This window comes from Ornithodoros turicata, chromosome 7, assembly GCF_037126465.1.
Source record: "Ornithodoros turicata isolate Travis chromosome 7, ASM3712646v1, whole genome shotgun sequence".
NCBI classification, from domain to species: Eukaryota; Metazoa; Arthropoda; class Arachnida; order Ixodida; family Argasidae; genus Ornithodoros; species Ornithodoros turicata.
Window position 1 is genome coordinate 43,773,751 of NC_088207.1, and position 14,157 is coordinate 43,787,907.

General features: G+C 45.4%; 2 protein-coding genes across 2 annotated transcripts in view; one reads left to right on the top strand and one right to left on the bottom strand.

Annotated features, from left to right (window-relative positions):
• LOC135401187 (uncharacterized) overlaps nucleotides 1–14,157 on the bottom strand; it is a 36,050-nt gene that overhangs the window by 13,316 nt on the left and 8,577 nt on the right. The gene's annotated exons all lie outside the window — the stretch shown is intronic.
• LOC135401188 (prostaglandin E2 receptor EP3 subtype-like) overlaps nucleotides 7,794–14,157 on the top strand; it is a 33,291-nt gene continuing 26,927 nt past the window's right edge. The window contains exon 1 of the mRNA XM_064633445.1: nucleotides 7,794–8,267. Coding sequence (XP_064489515.1) covers nucleotides 7,872–8,267 — 396 coding nt within the window. The 5' untranslated portion in view covers nucleotides 7,794–7,871. The remainder of the gene's footprint in view (nucleotides 8,268–14,157) is intronic.

Genomic DNA, 14,157 nt, shown 5'->3' on the forward strand with positions numbered 1-14,157 from the left:
TACGCTTTCCCTCGGCTTCTCCAGAAGCGCGACAATGGGGAGAGGCGTCGGATTGGTCGCCTCAAACGATCTCCCACGATGATTGGAGCCCTATACATCGGCCCACGAGATCTACATCATGATTGGACGATAGAAATTTGAATTTTCAACGCGCAGAAGGCGGACATACGACTACCGTAGCAGACGGTAGCAACAGCTCCTATGAAAACGCGTAGAATGATGATGATAATTAACTTTATAAAGAAGTAGGGGCGAACAAGGTCGCGCCGGAAAGCCACGGTCTTGAAAGCCCACTAAGACGATCCTACCAATACGGGAGACGACGACAGCTCATTCTCATCCACCACCATCACCGCCCATCAACATCACCTTCTGTCGCTGCCAAGGCCTACTAAATAGAGCAGGTCTTGGTCGCTGCTCTCAGAAGTGGCGCAGGTCGTGGAACGACGAGCCGGGCAGCTGTAGCGCACACTGGCAGTCCAGCGAGCCTTTTCGCCCGTTGGAGGTCTTCCGAGACCGTACAAGGAAAAAGTTCAGCATCATTGAAACGGTGTCTGAATGCCATAGGCGCACAGATTTTCCAGAGAAAGATGGCTTCCGTGACACAGTAGTAACAGCAAGCACGGAAGCTACCGGAATATATCTCAACCCGACATCGGCGGACATTCATGACCTGGCGGAGCGCGGTCTCGCTCTATTAACATTGAAGGGGCAGCAGCAAGCACGAGGAAGCTTGCAGGAAGTTGGGAAATGTGAAAATCCAGTCTATGGCTGTCGTGACCGATCGTATTCAAGAGCAGGCAGCAGGACAGTACTAGTAAGAGACTATAACTCTGCAGAAGCCAGGTAAGCTCACTTATCCGTGCGTTCTTCGCCATGGTCGTGACGACTTCGGCAAGTTGGTACTGAGGTACATGGATGGTTTCAGCACGAAGAGCTGGACACGGACAGAGAAGGGACGACGGAACAGGCCTTGACTTGTAAATAAAGGTTTATTACGCGAAGGGTGTGAGTGTGTCCACTGGCTTGCTTGAAGCGAAACACCAGGACCGATGAAGAATACCAAGGAATACCAGATAGAAAGAGGGGAGTTTTGCGAGGGGTCCGAGCACCGATGATGTACAAGACGTACAAGGTGCCAGACGGTCGACGACAGCGCATAGCGACCCATGCATACGCTGTGGTGAAGTTCCTTCTGGTTCAGTTGAAGGTTCTCACAGTACAGCCGTCTTCTTTTTCTCTGACGTCGTGTTTTTTTTTTCTTCTTCTTTTTTTCATGCGGGTCGCTGTTGCTGTCTTGTTCTGGCACGTAGCCTTTCATCTTCCAGCAATGTTTACTTGACATATTCTATAGTTTTGCCATCTCCGATCGTATTTATGGCGGAACCCTGCATGTGAATTACGCTGACAGCATCTGGGTGGGGGGGATATGTTTATTGAAGAAGAAGGAAAAGAGAAAGGGGGAAAGGTCAGACAGGCAGAGGCCGACTTGCTATTCCCAAAAGAGAAAAAAAGAAGCAAAAAAGGGAAAAGAAAAACAAATCTTCTGCGTATCGCTCGCGAAAACATCATATTACACCAGCGAAGCGGTGATTCCAAGTTGGAAGATTTTAGGATCAGTTGCTTAAATTTGACCATTGGAGGCTCACACAAAGTCGCTGTGTCGTTTTGGTATTATATAGCCATCTGGTACATCTCCAATACAAGCTCTTAAGAGCTAATGTCAGTAGGTGTCTGCCCAGGCAACGACATACTGTAAGTATTCTCATGTGACAACTTTGAATTTGAGACATGTTGCGGACTCCTGGAAAGATAAGACTTAGTTTAGCCAGGTATGTATTCCGCGTAGCGCTATTCCGCAGTTTCGTAGCATCCATGGTGTGAAGAACACGATAATACTGGGGTAAACAATGCATAGTGTTTCCCTGTTACAATGTATACAGCGAGTGCAGCGCGTCCTTTAGTACAGAATGTGCAACGTCTGAAAAAGCTGCCCTCCACTAACGGGTTCACAGTACGGTGCAAATGCCAGACGAAGGGCACCAATCTTACACGAGACAATCAATCCGTCAATGTATATTCCCATTCTTCCTTTTTACCCAGACACCATGATAGTTAAAAAAATATTTTCTAGTAACTGTACACATTCTACGTCCCTTATCTGCTCTCATATCTTGTTCCTTCTGATCCGGGAGCAAGGGATATCATGATTTGTCGGAACTGGAAGTTGGCTTCCCCTCATATAGATGGTCAGTGTGGTAAAACCCGCTTTCCGGCAGTGGTTTCAGGCTGTTCTGATACGTAACATGAAAAACGGTTAGGAGCAACTAAGATTTATTTGAACAAGAACTTTCGTGCAAGAGACTGCACTTCTTTAGGTTACAAAACTAAGTGCGACACAAGTATATATACAACCCAAGAGAACAGATACAATAAAACAGGTTTCCAGAACCAAGTAAACAGAAAACAACCAGACAGTAATACAATGAGTTCAGGTTCTGGAAACCTGTTTTATTGTATCTGTTCTCTTGGGTTGTATATATACTTGTGTCGCACTTAGTTTTGTAACCTGAAGAAGTGCAGTCTCTTGCACGAAAGTTCTTGTTCAAATAAATCTTAGTTGCTCCTAACCGTTTTTCATGTTACGTGTGTGATTCCCTGTTCGCGGGCTCCTTGACAGTGTTTCTTCTTTTTTTGTTCCCCTTTTCGACGTAGCTGTTCTGATACCATACCAATCGTACTACAGCAGTCGTACAATGATACCTTGGAGCAGAAGCACTGCTATTTCTTCGAAAGAACCTCAAACCGCCTTTAAGAAGCACAATTCTTCGTTGAAAGCAGAAACCGTTTCAATTTAAAGCTCAGCTCCGCCGATTTTCGACTGCGACAGAATGGAGCCATGCTTGGGCTGTGCGTTCGTTTCCGCACAGGGAGCATACATGTGAAAAATTTTCACCCATTTGTTTGTAGTTTTTAAGAAAACAATTTTTTAAATTTTCCTGGCACGGCGGTCCCGTGGTCGGCAAACCCTGACCAATCCCGGCTTCGTCCTGGCTTAGCCGCGCTCGTGGCTTGGCTAACGCCAAATCGTCGATGCGATGGCGGAGATCTATGGGCGAAGGTGAATGTTTTGGGTGTGTTCCGTGATAATTGCTGTCGTTAATAGCCTCAAAGATAGTTTTGCCGGTCTTCTTTAACAAGCCTTACAGGATGGCCTCGTTGTGCAACGACGGCCGTCGTGAGCGGACATTCTGTGCCCGCACTGTGCTTCATGCTACCAACAAGACCTAACACCTAACGTGTGACGTACACTTACGCATTCTCAATAGCTTTGGCAGCGCACTATGCGCGGACTTGCTGCGCGTGCAGAAAGCACCACCAAAGCTATTGAGAACGAGAACGTGCTCGAAGACGAAGTATTCCTTATAAGAAACATAATAAAACGGTGCGGTGGTCCCCGATAGCTCGTGACAGCTGTTTCAGCACGATACAGCGACCATGACGGAGTGTAAACACAAACTGGTTGCCAGGCAGAGCTGGCTAGGTGTGGCTATCCAATCCGCGCAGTTCCAAGTATGACGTCACAAGTGGAACCGCCGCCCGGTAGTTTTTCTCAAAATTTCTCACGAAGGAGTATGGAAATTTGGAAAGCAATGTGCGTTTATGAATGAAGTTGGGACCACGGTTCTGAATATCACAACGTCTTCATACTTTCGGAACAGCAGCGGAGCTGCACTTTAACCGAATATTCAAATAGTTTATTTAAAGTGTCCCGGAGATTTTCCGCAAACGGGAACAGAAATTTACGATTGAGCTTGGCTTACAGGAATGGCCATACCCGTATTACATAATAATAAACGTTAATCTTCCTGTCATGGGCGTTCGTTTCACATGATATGTAACTGGTATGAACGCTAACGCCACCTTCTTCTTCTTCTTCTTCCTCGCAGGCACTCAGACTTGTGCCCGTTGCTCGAAAAAAGTAGTTGATTACCGTTACCGTTAATTCTGTGGAAAAAGTAATTGATTACCATTACCAATTACTCGACTTCAAATGTAATTGAGTAACGAGTAGAAAAGTTGTAAGGTGCCAACGAGGAGGACGAGAGGGTGGGGTCACGGGGAAGAAAGAAGAGGACACAGTTTTTGGACTATTGGGTTCCTTCGAGAAGGAACGTTACAAAAGTAACGCGTTACTTCGGTCGTTACTCTGCATTCACGCAAATTATAACCGCCTTTGTGTGCCTCAGAAAAAAAAAGCTTCAACAGCGGAACAGCTGCAATAACAAGACAAGCAAAAACACGTTGGACAAGGAGATCTGTACGCCCGGGAAGACGTTGACCCGATTGTGGCATTGCGTGGAACTTCCCCATGACTCACTAAACCTCCAAAGCTTCAGGTACCATCACACTGGTGTAGGAAGAAATTAGGGAGAGAGACTCTGAAATTCCAGAACGTTATTACAATGACCTCCGCTTGCTATAGTAGAACAGCCCAACAAAGGCTGATGGCACCAGGGGCTTGACTTGGGGCAGAACATCTGAAAGATAAGCTCATCTCTGCCGGAAAAGTAATCAATTACTGAGTAATCGATTACTCAGAAAAGTAATTGATTACTCGAAAAATTACTTTGACAGTAAAGTAACTGATTACCCGAAAAATTACTCAAAAAGGTAATTGATTACAAGTAACGCAATTACTAGTAACGCGTTACGCGCAAGTCTGCCTGAGACACTGGACGTGGTCCCCAAAGGGAGATTGAAGATAACGAAAGTCTACAGTAACGTGTTGGCGGCGCTGATCTCAAGACTACCGGTTCGATCCCGGCCGAGGACGGTAGCAATGTGGGGAGACCAATATTGCTTCCAGCACCGTGTGTCGGAGATTTCCGGCGCACGTCGAAAGAACCACAGGTGGTCGAAATTATCCGCAGCTCTACCCTGCGGCACGTGCAGCATGTCGTCACACATATAGGTTGACACAGCTTACGTGTAAATCAGGAATGTACATGAGGAAATTGTGGGAATCTGTCAATTGTCGCAGACGATTATGTGTCGAGGGTTATTTTTCCTTCACATCCAATCCAATCCAATCCGCACAAGATTTCAAGCACGGGCTCTCTATGGCTCCCAGGGTCTGCCCATGTCTGCTCATGACCTCTCGTGTACATAGCGGCGGCCGCCGAGGCGCAGTCGTGATTGGAGGGCTTCGTCACGTCGTCTAGGCGATCAGGTTTCGTTTCTAGGTGGTGTTGCCTACAATATCGCATTCTTTTCACGCCGGAGAGTGGCTGTACCGTTCAGAGACCTTTTCGTCATCTCAGTTGCACCGTTCGTAAAAAAACATCATATTCCCTCTGATCCGTGAGCAAGAGAAATATGTCAACCTTGAAGCTGGCTTTTCCTCGTAACGTTGACCACTGTGGCGAAACCTGCTTTCCAGCAGCGGTTGGAGGGACTTTCTCTTATGATGTCGTAACCCCCTTGGACTCGCTAAACGAAACGGGGAAGGGAAGACGAGAGATATTCTTTTTTTCTTTTTTTTTTGTGGGAATAGGTGTGAGACTGCCCATAGTTATTGCTTGAGAGAGAAGTGGTGATCGAGGTTTGGCTGGATAGCTGGATCGAATGACTCGACACGCACAAAATGATTACAATGCACTCGGACGAAAAAGAAAGTTAAGCAAGGACGCCACAGTATTCAATGTATGTTTAGGGTCATGACTGTGAATACTACTACTACTACAAAAAAAAAAAAAAAAGAGGAAGATGTTTTGTCCAATTTGCGTAAATGTGTTGGTTTGTACTAGTGCACTACATTTACGGCAAGCACCACCACCACCACCGTATATATTCGAATCGGAGCTCTGTACAGCAACTTTGCACAGTTCGTTTTTTTCTTCTTCTTTTTTTGTTCCGCGCCTGAACATTTTTGCAACCATTTCTGCAGGAGTTTTCCGCACTAGGTTGGAATCTCCGAAAAACTACCGGAGAATAGTTAGCAGTGTACACGGAAAAGTCATTACCCAGGACCGGCGTCTACGGGGAGGCAGGTGGGGCAACTGCCCCCCCCCCCCCCCCCTGAGCCCGCCTAAAGGGGCACAAGAAAGACAACTTTCGGGGAGCAAGAATACAGGGGGGGGGGGGGGGGAGGCGCAAATTTCCCACTTGTCCACCTGGAGGCGAAAAGTAGACGCCGGTACTGTGGAACAGTACGACAAAAGCGAAATGGTGCTGACAAGCTGGTGTATGACTGCGAACTAGACCAACACCACCTCGATACACAAAGCCGGCGCGCTCGTCAACGTGACGTAACAATTAAGAGTCAGCCAATCAGTATCGTGGTTTCAACGGCCGTAGCCAATCACGAACGTGCTTTCAGCGGTCGTGGCCACGGAGAAGAATCACCGTCGTCTGCGAGTTATGATTGAACGTCCTCGCGTACTAAATGGGAAAACTTGGAAATAAAGCGCAAAACGGTCTCAATCTTTCTCAAGACTGATTGTCTGGAAAGCGTCCCGCACTTTTTGCCCAAATATTTAGGTCTGCAGGTTCCAGGTAAGCTGCAATCATTTACGGGTTCTTGAATTCGCTGAACGGTGAATCGCAGTAGCAAACGAATTCTGACTTTTAATTGAAAGAGGGAGAGGAGGCAATGCGCAGGCTTTCTCTATCTAGGTGGTGTTGACTAAACCCGAGAGGAGAAGTACAGACAAATACAGTACGGGAGTATACAATACCCTACGTATAATCTCTACAACACGACTCGCGTACACATATTCAAACCGCAAAGCACTTCAGGTTGCCCCTTGGCTTTCCTAACCAATCCGCCGTTCAAACGGAGCACAAACCCTTCTACCACATGATATCCTCACACCAGACATGTACAAGATACTCAAAAATGTATTTAAGATAAGATAATAAATACTAACGTTAGAATGTAATTAAGATAGAGTATAAATACATGAAAATTAAAGTAATTAAGGTAGAGTACAACATACTTCAAAAAGTATTTCAAATTCAATTCAGATACTATTTATCCTTGAACGCAAAAAGTCACCGGTCACTGGTCAATGCGGCTAGTCGCCGCTATGTGACATGAATTAACCTAAACCCCGCGCACGCAAACCACCGCTGTGTGATAGGAGTCATCTAAACATAAATCCCAAAAAGATGACAAAGAGACACCACATAACTCCACTAAGTATATGTGACCCAGAACAAAGCAAACTTCTAGCAGGTGCCTGCTCGGCGAGGTCAGAATTCGGCGTCACCACGTCAGGGCACACATATTAGAACCCTCACTCGCCAAGGATTAGTACACACGAGGCAAGATATCTAAATGGAGACTTCCAATAAGGGCCAATGTCCGGGTCAAGTCCGAGGGACTCAGGGAATTTACACTGAACAAGCAAGATAATTAAAAGACAAGACACAGAAAGTTTGAGAGGGAGATCCAAAATATGTAATTAGAGTATTGAGTAGAAAATACCATAAAATGTATTTTAAATAGAGTACAAATATACAAAACAAAAAGTATTGAGTAGAGTACCAAAATACTACAAATTGTATTTAAAATACAGTATTTTAAATACAATACTCCAAATACGTACAAGTCTGCCTCACACTCACCCTCCCATAAGTACGTTTCATATCCACACGCCCAAAAACTTCACAAGAGCAAAATAACTCGCTACTCATTCTTGCGTATCCATCCATCGCGAAACGGGCGTTAGAATGAAAAGAAAACGAAAGTTCTCGTCGAAACCACAACCGAAGCGCCGCTCCCGCTTTCAGCGCAGCGTCAGTCAGTGGCCGCGCGTCGCTCGCCTTGCACGCCTCCACACCACGATGCTCCGAAAAGCTCACTCATGACTCCATGGCCGAACGGCTCACACGTGGTGGAGGTCAGCGGTGGTGGACGACACCTATCCACGCCCGGCCAAGCCATCATCACTTGTGTCTACCTCTTCGGTATCTTCAGCAACATCTGCTCCTTGGCCCTCATCAGTCGACGGGAGATACACAGGAACAGGAGCCACACGCTTATGTTGCGGTGCCTCGTATGGAATGACCTGCTGGCATTGTTGGGGTCCTGTACGGTGATGTACATTCAGTTGTACCTGCCACGCAGGTATGGTTTCCAGAAATGCATCTGTGCCATGAGAGTCCTGCTGAGGAACTTTGGGCTCTGTTCTGGATGCGTGGCTGTGGTCATGGCGGTGGAGCGTTGGTTGGCGCTCACCCGGCCGTTTGTGTATCAGAAGGTAAGTCGGGATGGTGTCCTGTGTCGGGGGCTGGGGATCTGGGTGTAACATTATGCAGCGACTTGTGGGACGTGTGTATTGATTGCAGAGTTTTTATACGAGCTTCGTGGGGGTAAGAACTGTGTGCGGGGTCCATTCACGGTTGGCTTATTGATTTTTTATTGATCGCTGGACATTCACAATGCATTACTGACATTGATTTCTCGACAAAGTTTCGTTAGTAGCAGAGGAGTACCCAAGGTATTAGGCGTTTTAGACTTTTACTGAAACTCAGAAAAACGATTGCCGATTTCATTATTAATGTTTCCTTTTTTTTTATTTTCTTTTTTTTTTTATGTGCGCGACTCATTGTGCCGAACCCTAAATTTACATGTGATGCGTCTGAGAACCATTACGAAAATGTATACATTTGATGTTAAAATGTCCCTTGGAGATGTCCCTGGCGGCTCCTGTCCTGAGGCATCTCCCTTCGTACTCCTCTACCGGTTCGCTGGATTTCTACCCATCTACCTTGGAGATAAATGTGTCTCGAGAACGCAAAACCACTTGTATGCAAATTCATGAACCTCTGAGCTTCGGTTCTCTGTCGACTTTCCTCAAATGCATGATGGACGAAGAAAATTAAGGAGATGTTGGTTTCTTGAGTGGACGATATTTACCGACCACCACAAACCTCTATTACGTCGCTGACGCCTACTTTATGTCCCTCACTGTCACTACGACAGCACACCGTGTGCATGAAACGCATGTAATAGAAGAGCTGAGGAGTTCATAAATCTTTATTTTCGCGATCCACGTGTCAACTCTGAGTGGACGTCCTCTCGTCAGCATCAACTAACAGCAGCGAAAAAAAAAAAAAGAAAAGAAATTAATGTATGCTGATGTGCGCATGTTTGTGTGCAGTAAATATCTCCAGGCTGTGCAGTCTCCCCCTTTTTTATTTTAATTTCCTCCAATGCGTAAAAATAGCACGAGAGACCTACTTGTTTGATCAATCTGCCTGGAAAAGGCTTCACGATTTCCAAGGACCTATCCGTAAGCACTGGAATCCTGCCATTTAGTTCATGCCCTTAATGTTAAAAGCCGAAATGACTTTCCAAAAACTGCGTGTGCCCATTAAGGTTATAAACTTTATGGGAAACTGAACACGGCATCCTACCTAGAGAACTACTTTTTTTTTTTTTTCGGCGGGAGAGTACAGGTATACGACTGTTCTGTTTTAGGTGGCATCCCATTGTGCCTTGGGGTAGTGGGCCGCACCTCAAGTGGCGAATTTCCCCATTCATTGTCATTAACTTATTTGTTGTTGTTGGCATCATCCGACAGACGACCCGTGTGTCTTATTTCCTCTGAAATCAAAACATAGGTTAGCGCAAGATATGTACGTGCACAGATTGACAGCTTCAGTCATACTATGCGCAAGAGTAGCAATACTGAATTCGCAGAATATTCAGCGGCAGTACCGAGGAGGGCAACATCGGATCTTACACGGCATGATGCACAAAATGCACATTTCTTTTTTTTTTCTCTCTCTCTCTCTTAATGGCATAGAACCTTTGGAGATTATGACATGGTCGAACAGCAAGGTTACTTAACTTTTTGGTTAATCTGACGCATACGAAATATTTCTGCAGCTGCATACCACCAAGGACATGACAAAAGCACTCTCTCTCTCTTTTATGTGTGCTGTAAGTACCAGAGTGTGAACAGGTATTTGGTTGAGTGGAGCTTGTACAAAGAAAGATATAAAGTAACGCAATCCGGATTATCGGACACTTGTAGCTCTTTCCGCGTTGCTCTGACAGCAGCGATGAATGAGGGGGAGGATGAGAGATGCAGCAGACGGCCTCAGCCAGTGAAGTGCCCCCATTAAAAAAAAAAAAAAAAAGAGCGTCCTTTCAACGGACCACTCAAAATAAGTAGCGCCGTTACACGTTGGCAACGGGAAAGCCAACAGAAAGTGTCAGTCCGAAAACATAATGACGGTACGATTCTCATGGAATGAGCGAGGTAAAGCGAAGCATCGGCCCGCAGTGATGGGCAAAGTACCTCAAAACTGTACTTAAAGTAAAGTACCAAATACCAAGAACATGTTGTACTTTAAGTACAGTATACCAACGTACTATACTAAGATCACTTAAAGTGAAGTACAAAGTGCTTCACAGTGTACTTTAAAGTACTCATGAAGTAGATTACAAATTTAGATCATATCGCTGGACGTTTCAACAACAACTACAGGAATGACGATGCGGTGAGGTGATTCACCGTAACAATTGCGTTACAACACCTGCTGTAGGCCAGTGTTTCCATGCAGGATTGTCGCTTTTCAGAAAACGCTTGGTGAACTATGAGATGGTGCTGTTTCCGGGAAGATCCCCCCCCCCCCCCAAAAAAAAAGAAAGAAAAAGAAACGAAAGCTTTTAGCTGGCATTTTTGCCAAGTGCGAGCTGGAAAACATGGATACTTTATAGCCAACTCATTAATATGAACCGAAAGAAATCATTTTGCGACCAAGCTATGCGTTTGTATTGCCAATTTGATACTTCAGTACTTGAAAGGAAAGCGTCGAAGAAATGTACTTAAAGTACAGTGCAGCAAAGTACACAAATTGAAATGTACTTTAAGTAAAGTACTACTGAGTAATGTACTTAAACTAGTACTTGAGTGCCTGGTACTTCCCATCACTGTCTGCCCGGTTAGTTTGTGATTAGTACTGTACCAACCCTGTCGGTCAAGTTCAACCTCCACTCTGAGAACTCCTTACACCATCTATCTCAGGAACGCACTGCATGACGACATTCACACTTTACTGCTACATGTTCACTTTATTTGTCTTGCGAAATGCCGCGATAGATGCGTGCATTGAAGCGAAAATATAGAGTGCAGAGGCTGCTTACGAGTCTACTATATGTTAAAGTAAGTTTGCACTCCATTTGTTAGTTGATCCAGCAATTTTTGTACAGGTAAATCCAAGGGGCAGTCAGCGTTCAAGGTACACAAGCACAATTAACTACACTGAGTGAAGCTTTCAACTGTTTAACGACACAAGCTTTCATGCAGTGGACTGCACCTGATGAAACGCAGTCCACTGGTTGAAAACTCGTGTCAATAAACAGTTGAAAGCTTCACTGCGTGAATTTCACAGTATCACTCTAAGAAAAAAAGGTAGAATTTCGTACCCAAGCTGGTAGAACGACAGTACTTCTACCACTTCGGGCCAATCCACTTTCCCTTCCCTTCCCCTTCTCCTCTCTCTCACGTTTGGTCTTAGAAAAAAAAAAAAAAATAGAATTTCCTACCCAAGCTGGTAGAACGACAGTTTCAACTCTGCAGTTATACCTAAAAGGTAAAATTGGTTTGAGTAGAAATGTGGTTGTAATAAAGCTCTACCGAGATTTTTGTACAAAATACATTTGTACTATCTGGGTTTGCTGTATGTGTGGGGATAAAATTTTATCTAGGTAAGGACAATGTTTCATTCGGAACGGCATCACGCTGTGGCAACGCCTTATACGAAAGCACCGCATGCGGTGAATGGGTACACCAAGATTGCTTTGGGACTCGTGAACCTCACTGCGCTTGCTTCCACTGAAAGGACGAACAGAAAGATAAGACGATAGTGACTTTTAGATTGCACGGCATTTTCTGTATTAGACTTAGTCTGCGGCTTTTGTAGCCTATATGCAGGTGGGGAGCTCGACAGCACTGAGAACACTCCTATGATTTTATTTTAAATAGTATCGCTGGTAAAAAATGGCGTTCAATTGCGAATTTCTGTCTAATTTGCACCACCTTAACCTCGCTGAGAAAATGTACATCGCCAAAGTCATCCCACAACTATGCATACAAGGCTCGTTCGCGACTGTGTTTTCGTGATATCCGTTTACTCAGAAGGTCCCGTAATGTTCAATGTTTTCCTTCGAAATCACATATCCGGCTATTTCCTCAGTAAGTGACAAAACAGCCAAACAGAAACCAATCGTTCTAAAGCGAGCTCCTAATAAAACGGAATGGACTCGTATTCGTTCTGTTTTATTACAGCTGGGCGTCCCGCTCACAAGTTCTTCAAACTTCTTCATGCCTGCCGGGCAGTTATGAAACCTGTAATTCTGACTCACGAATTTACGAGACCAGCTCCCGTGGCATAGTGGTTAGGATGATCGCTTTCCACGCAGACACTGGGAAATGACACGGGTTCGAATCCTGTCACCGGCTGTGCTGTCTGAGGTTTACCCTGGGTTTTCCGAAGACTTTCCAGACGAATGTCGCGACACAGTTCACCATGAAGTCGGCCCGGGACGCATACTAACCCCCCGCACTGTCCCCCACTCCTTCCTGCTGTCCTCTCTCGATCTGTCCACGTCTGTACGCTGCTCACAGCCACACGGAATTAAAAAAAAAAGAATTTATGAGGACGGCGATGCGTAGAAAACAAGGACACGTACGTTTCCGTTGATTGTCATTGCTTTTATCACACACATCATTTCTCTGTTTTTACTTTGTTTTGGGGTATAGATACGGGAGATCCAAGGCTGTCACCAACGTGCAGAAGAAACCAAAAACGTATCTCTCCAAAGCCACCATGCAACGTCTCGTAATAATGTCGTTGCTGTTTGTTTTATTTTATTTTTTTATTTATTTATGCGAATACCTCAAATGGCCGCGAGGGGCGTTACGTGAGGGGTGTGTGAACGAATAATACAACAAGAACTATACATCACATAATGAATATGTTAATATTATAAACTAGCACGCGAGGTTACATATGTTCAGTAAATTTATTTATATGTTGTAATATATGTAATTTATTATTTGTTGTCGTGATGTGATGTGATGTGATAGAGAAAGAAGCAAAAAAATGGGGACGCAAGTCACGACGAAAAGTCAGACTGGCTACCCCAGACCACTTAGCCACAGTTAGTTGGAGAAGAAGAAAAAAACGACAGAAGAATAGAAAAACTAGTAGTTGGGGCGGTGGGGGTGGGGGAGACAAACATCCCGAACCAGTGGGAACACTTGTCACAAACGAGGGACCAGAAAGTCTCACAAAATGTCAATCAGATGCGCTTCTTGAAGGAAACGTAGGAGCGTTGGAATTGTTTGCTGCAGGAGTAGCCGAGACCTGCGAAACGTAGCAAGTCAATCGCAACAATGCAAGCCTCACAACGTCCAGTTGTACCTTGAGACTTTTGTTGTGTTTGTCTGTCGTGTGTCTCGGCCTCAGCTCAATTACCTTCCATCACGTTCACCAGATGGCGCTGCTTGTGTGTGTCTGTGTGTATGAGAAAAAAAAAATGCGGGAGAGAATGCGAAAAGAGTGAGTGCATGACCCGTTCGAGTCGACTGAGGCCCCTTGGTAAGTCGTCGGAAAGTGGATGCCTCTGGTTTTTTCAACGACTGCCATATTTCAATAGACGTATACGTCGTCGCGAGTTCACCCTGTGGTCCTTTTATTTTCTGACCTCCCTCCACTCCATGTCGAAAGCGGCGAACGTAACCGCAACGGGATGCATAATATGCCTCAGCCTACACCCATACCTTAAAACTACGCGTGCCATGAGTGGAACTGTGCGCACCGCATCAGATTTAGCCGCAACCCACGCGTCTCCGCGAGCAAAGTTCCGATTCATCTTCGTCATCGCCCCCTAATGTTGTAAACGCACGGAAGAACGCACCTGTCGCGGATATGTTCGTTGTTTGGCTTCGGTGTAGTTCGGTGTCGTGCAAGTAAGACAGATAATTAAAAACTTAGGAGAAAGTACGGCGTGTGACGGGACGGGCAGGACCGTGATCAGGTGAACAGTATACGCCTCGTCTGATCCTCTGTCAACTGAAAGCCTATATAGTGCTCGATATCTGGTTCGTGAAGGAGGTACAGCTCGAAGTAGGG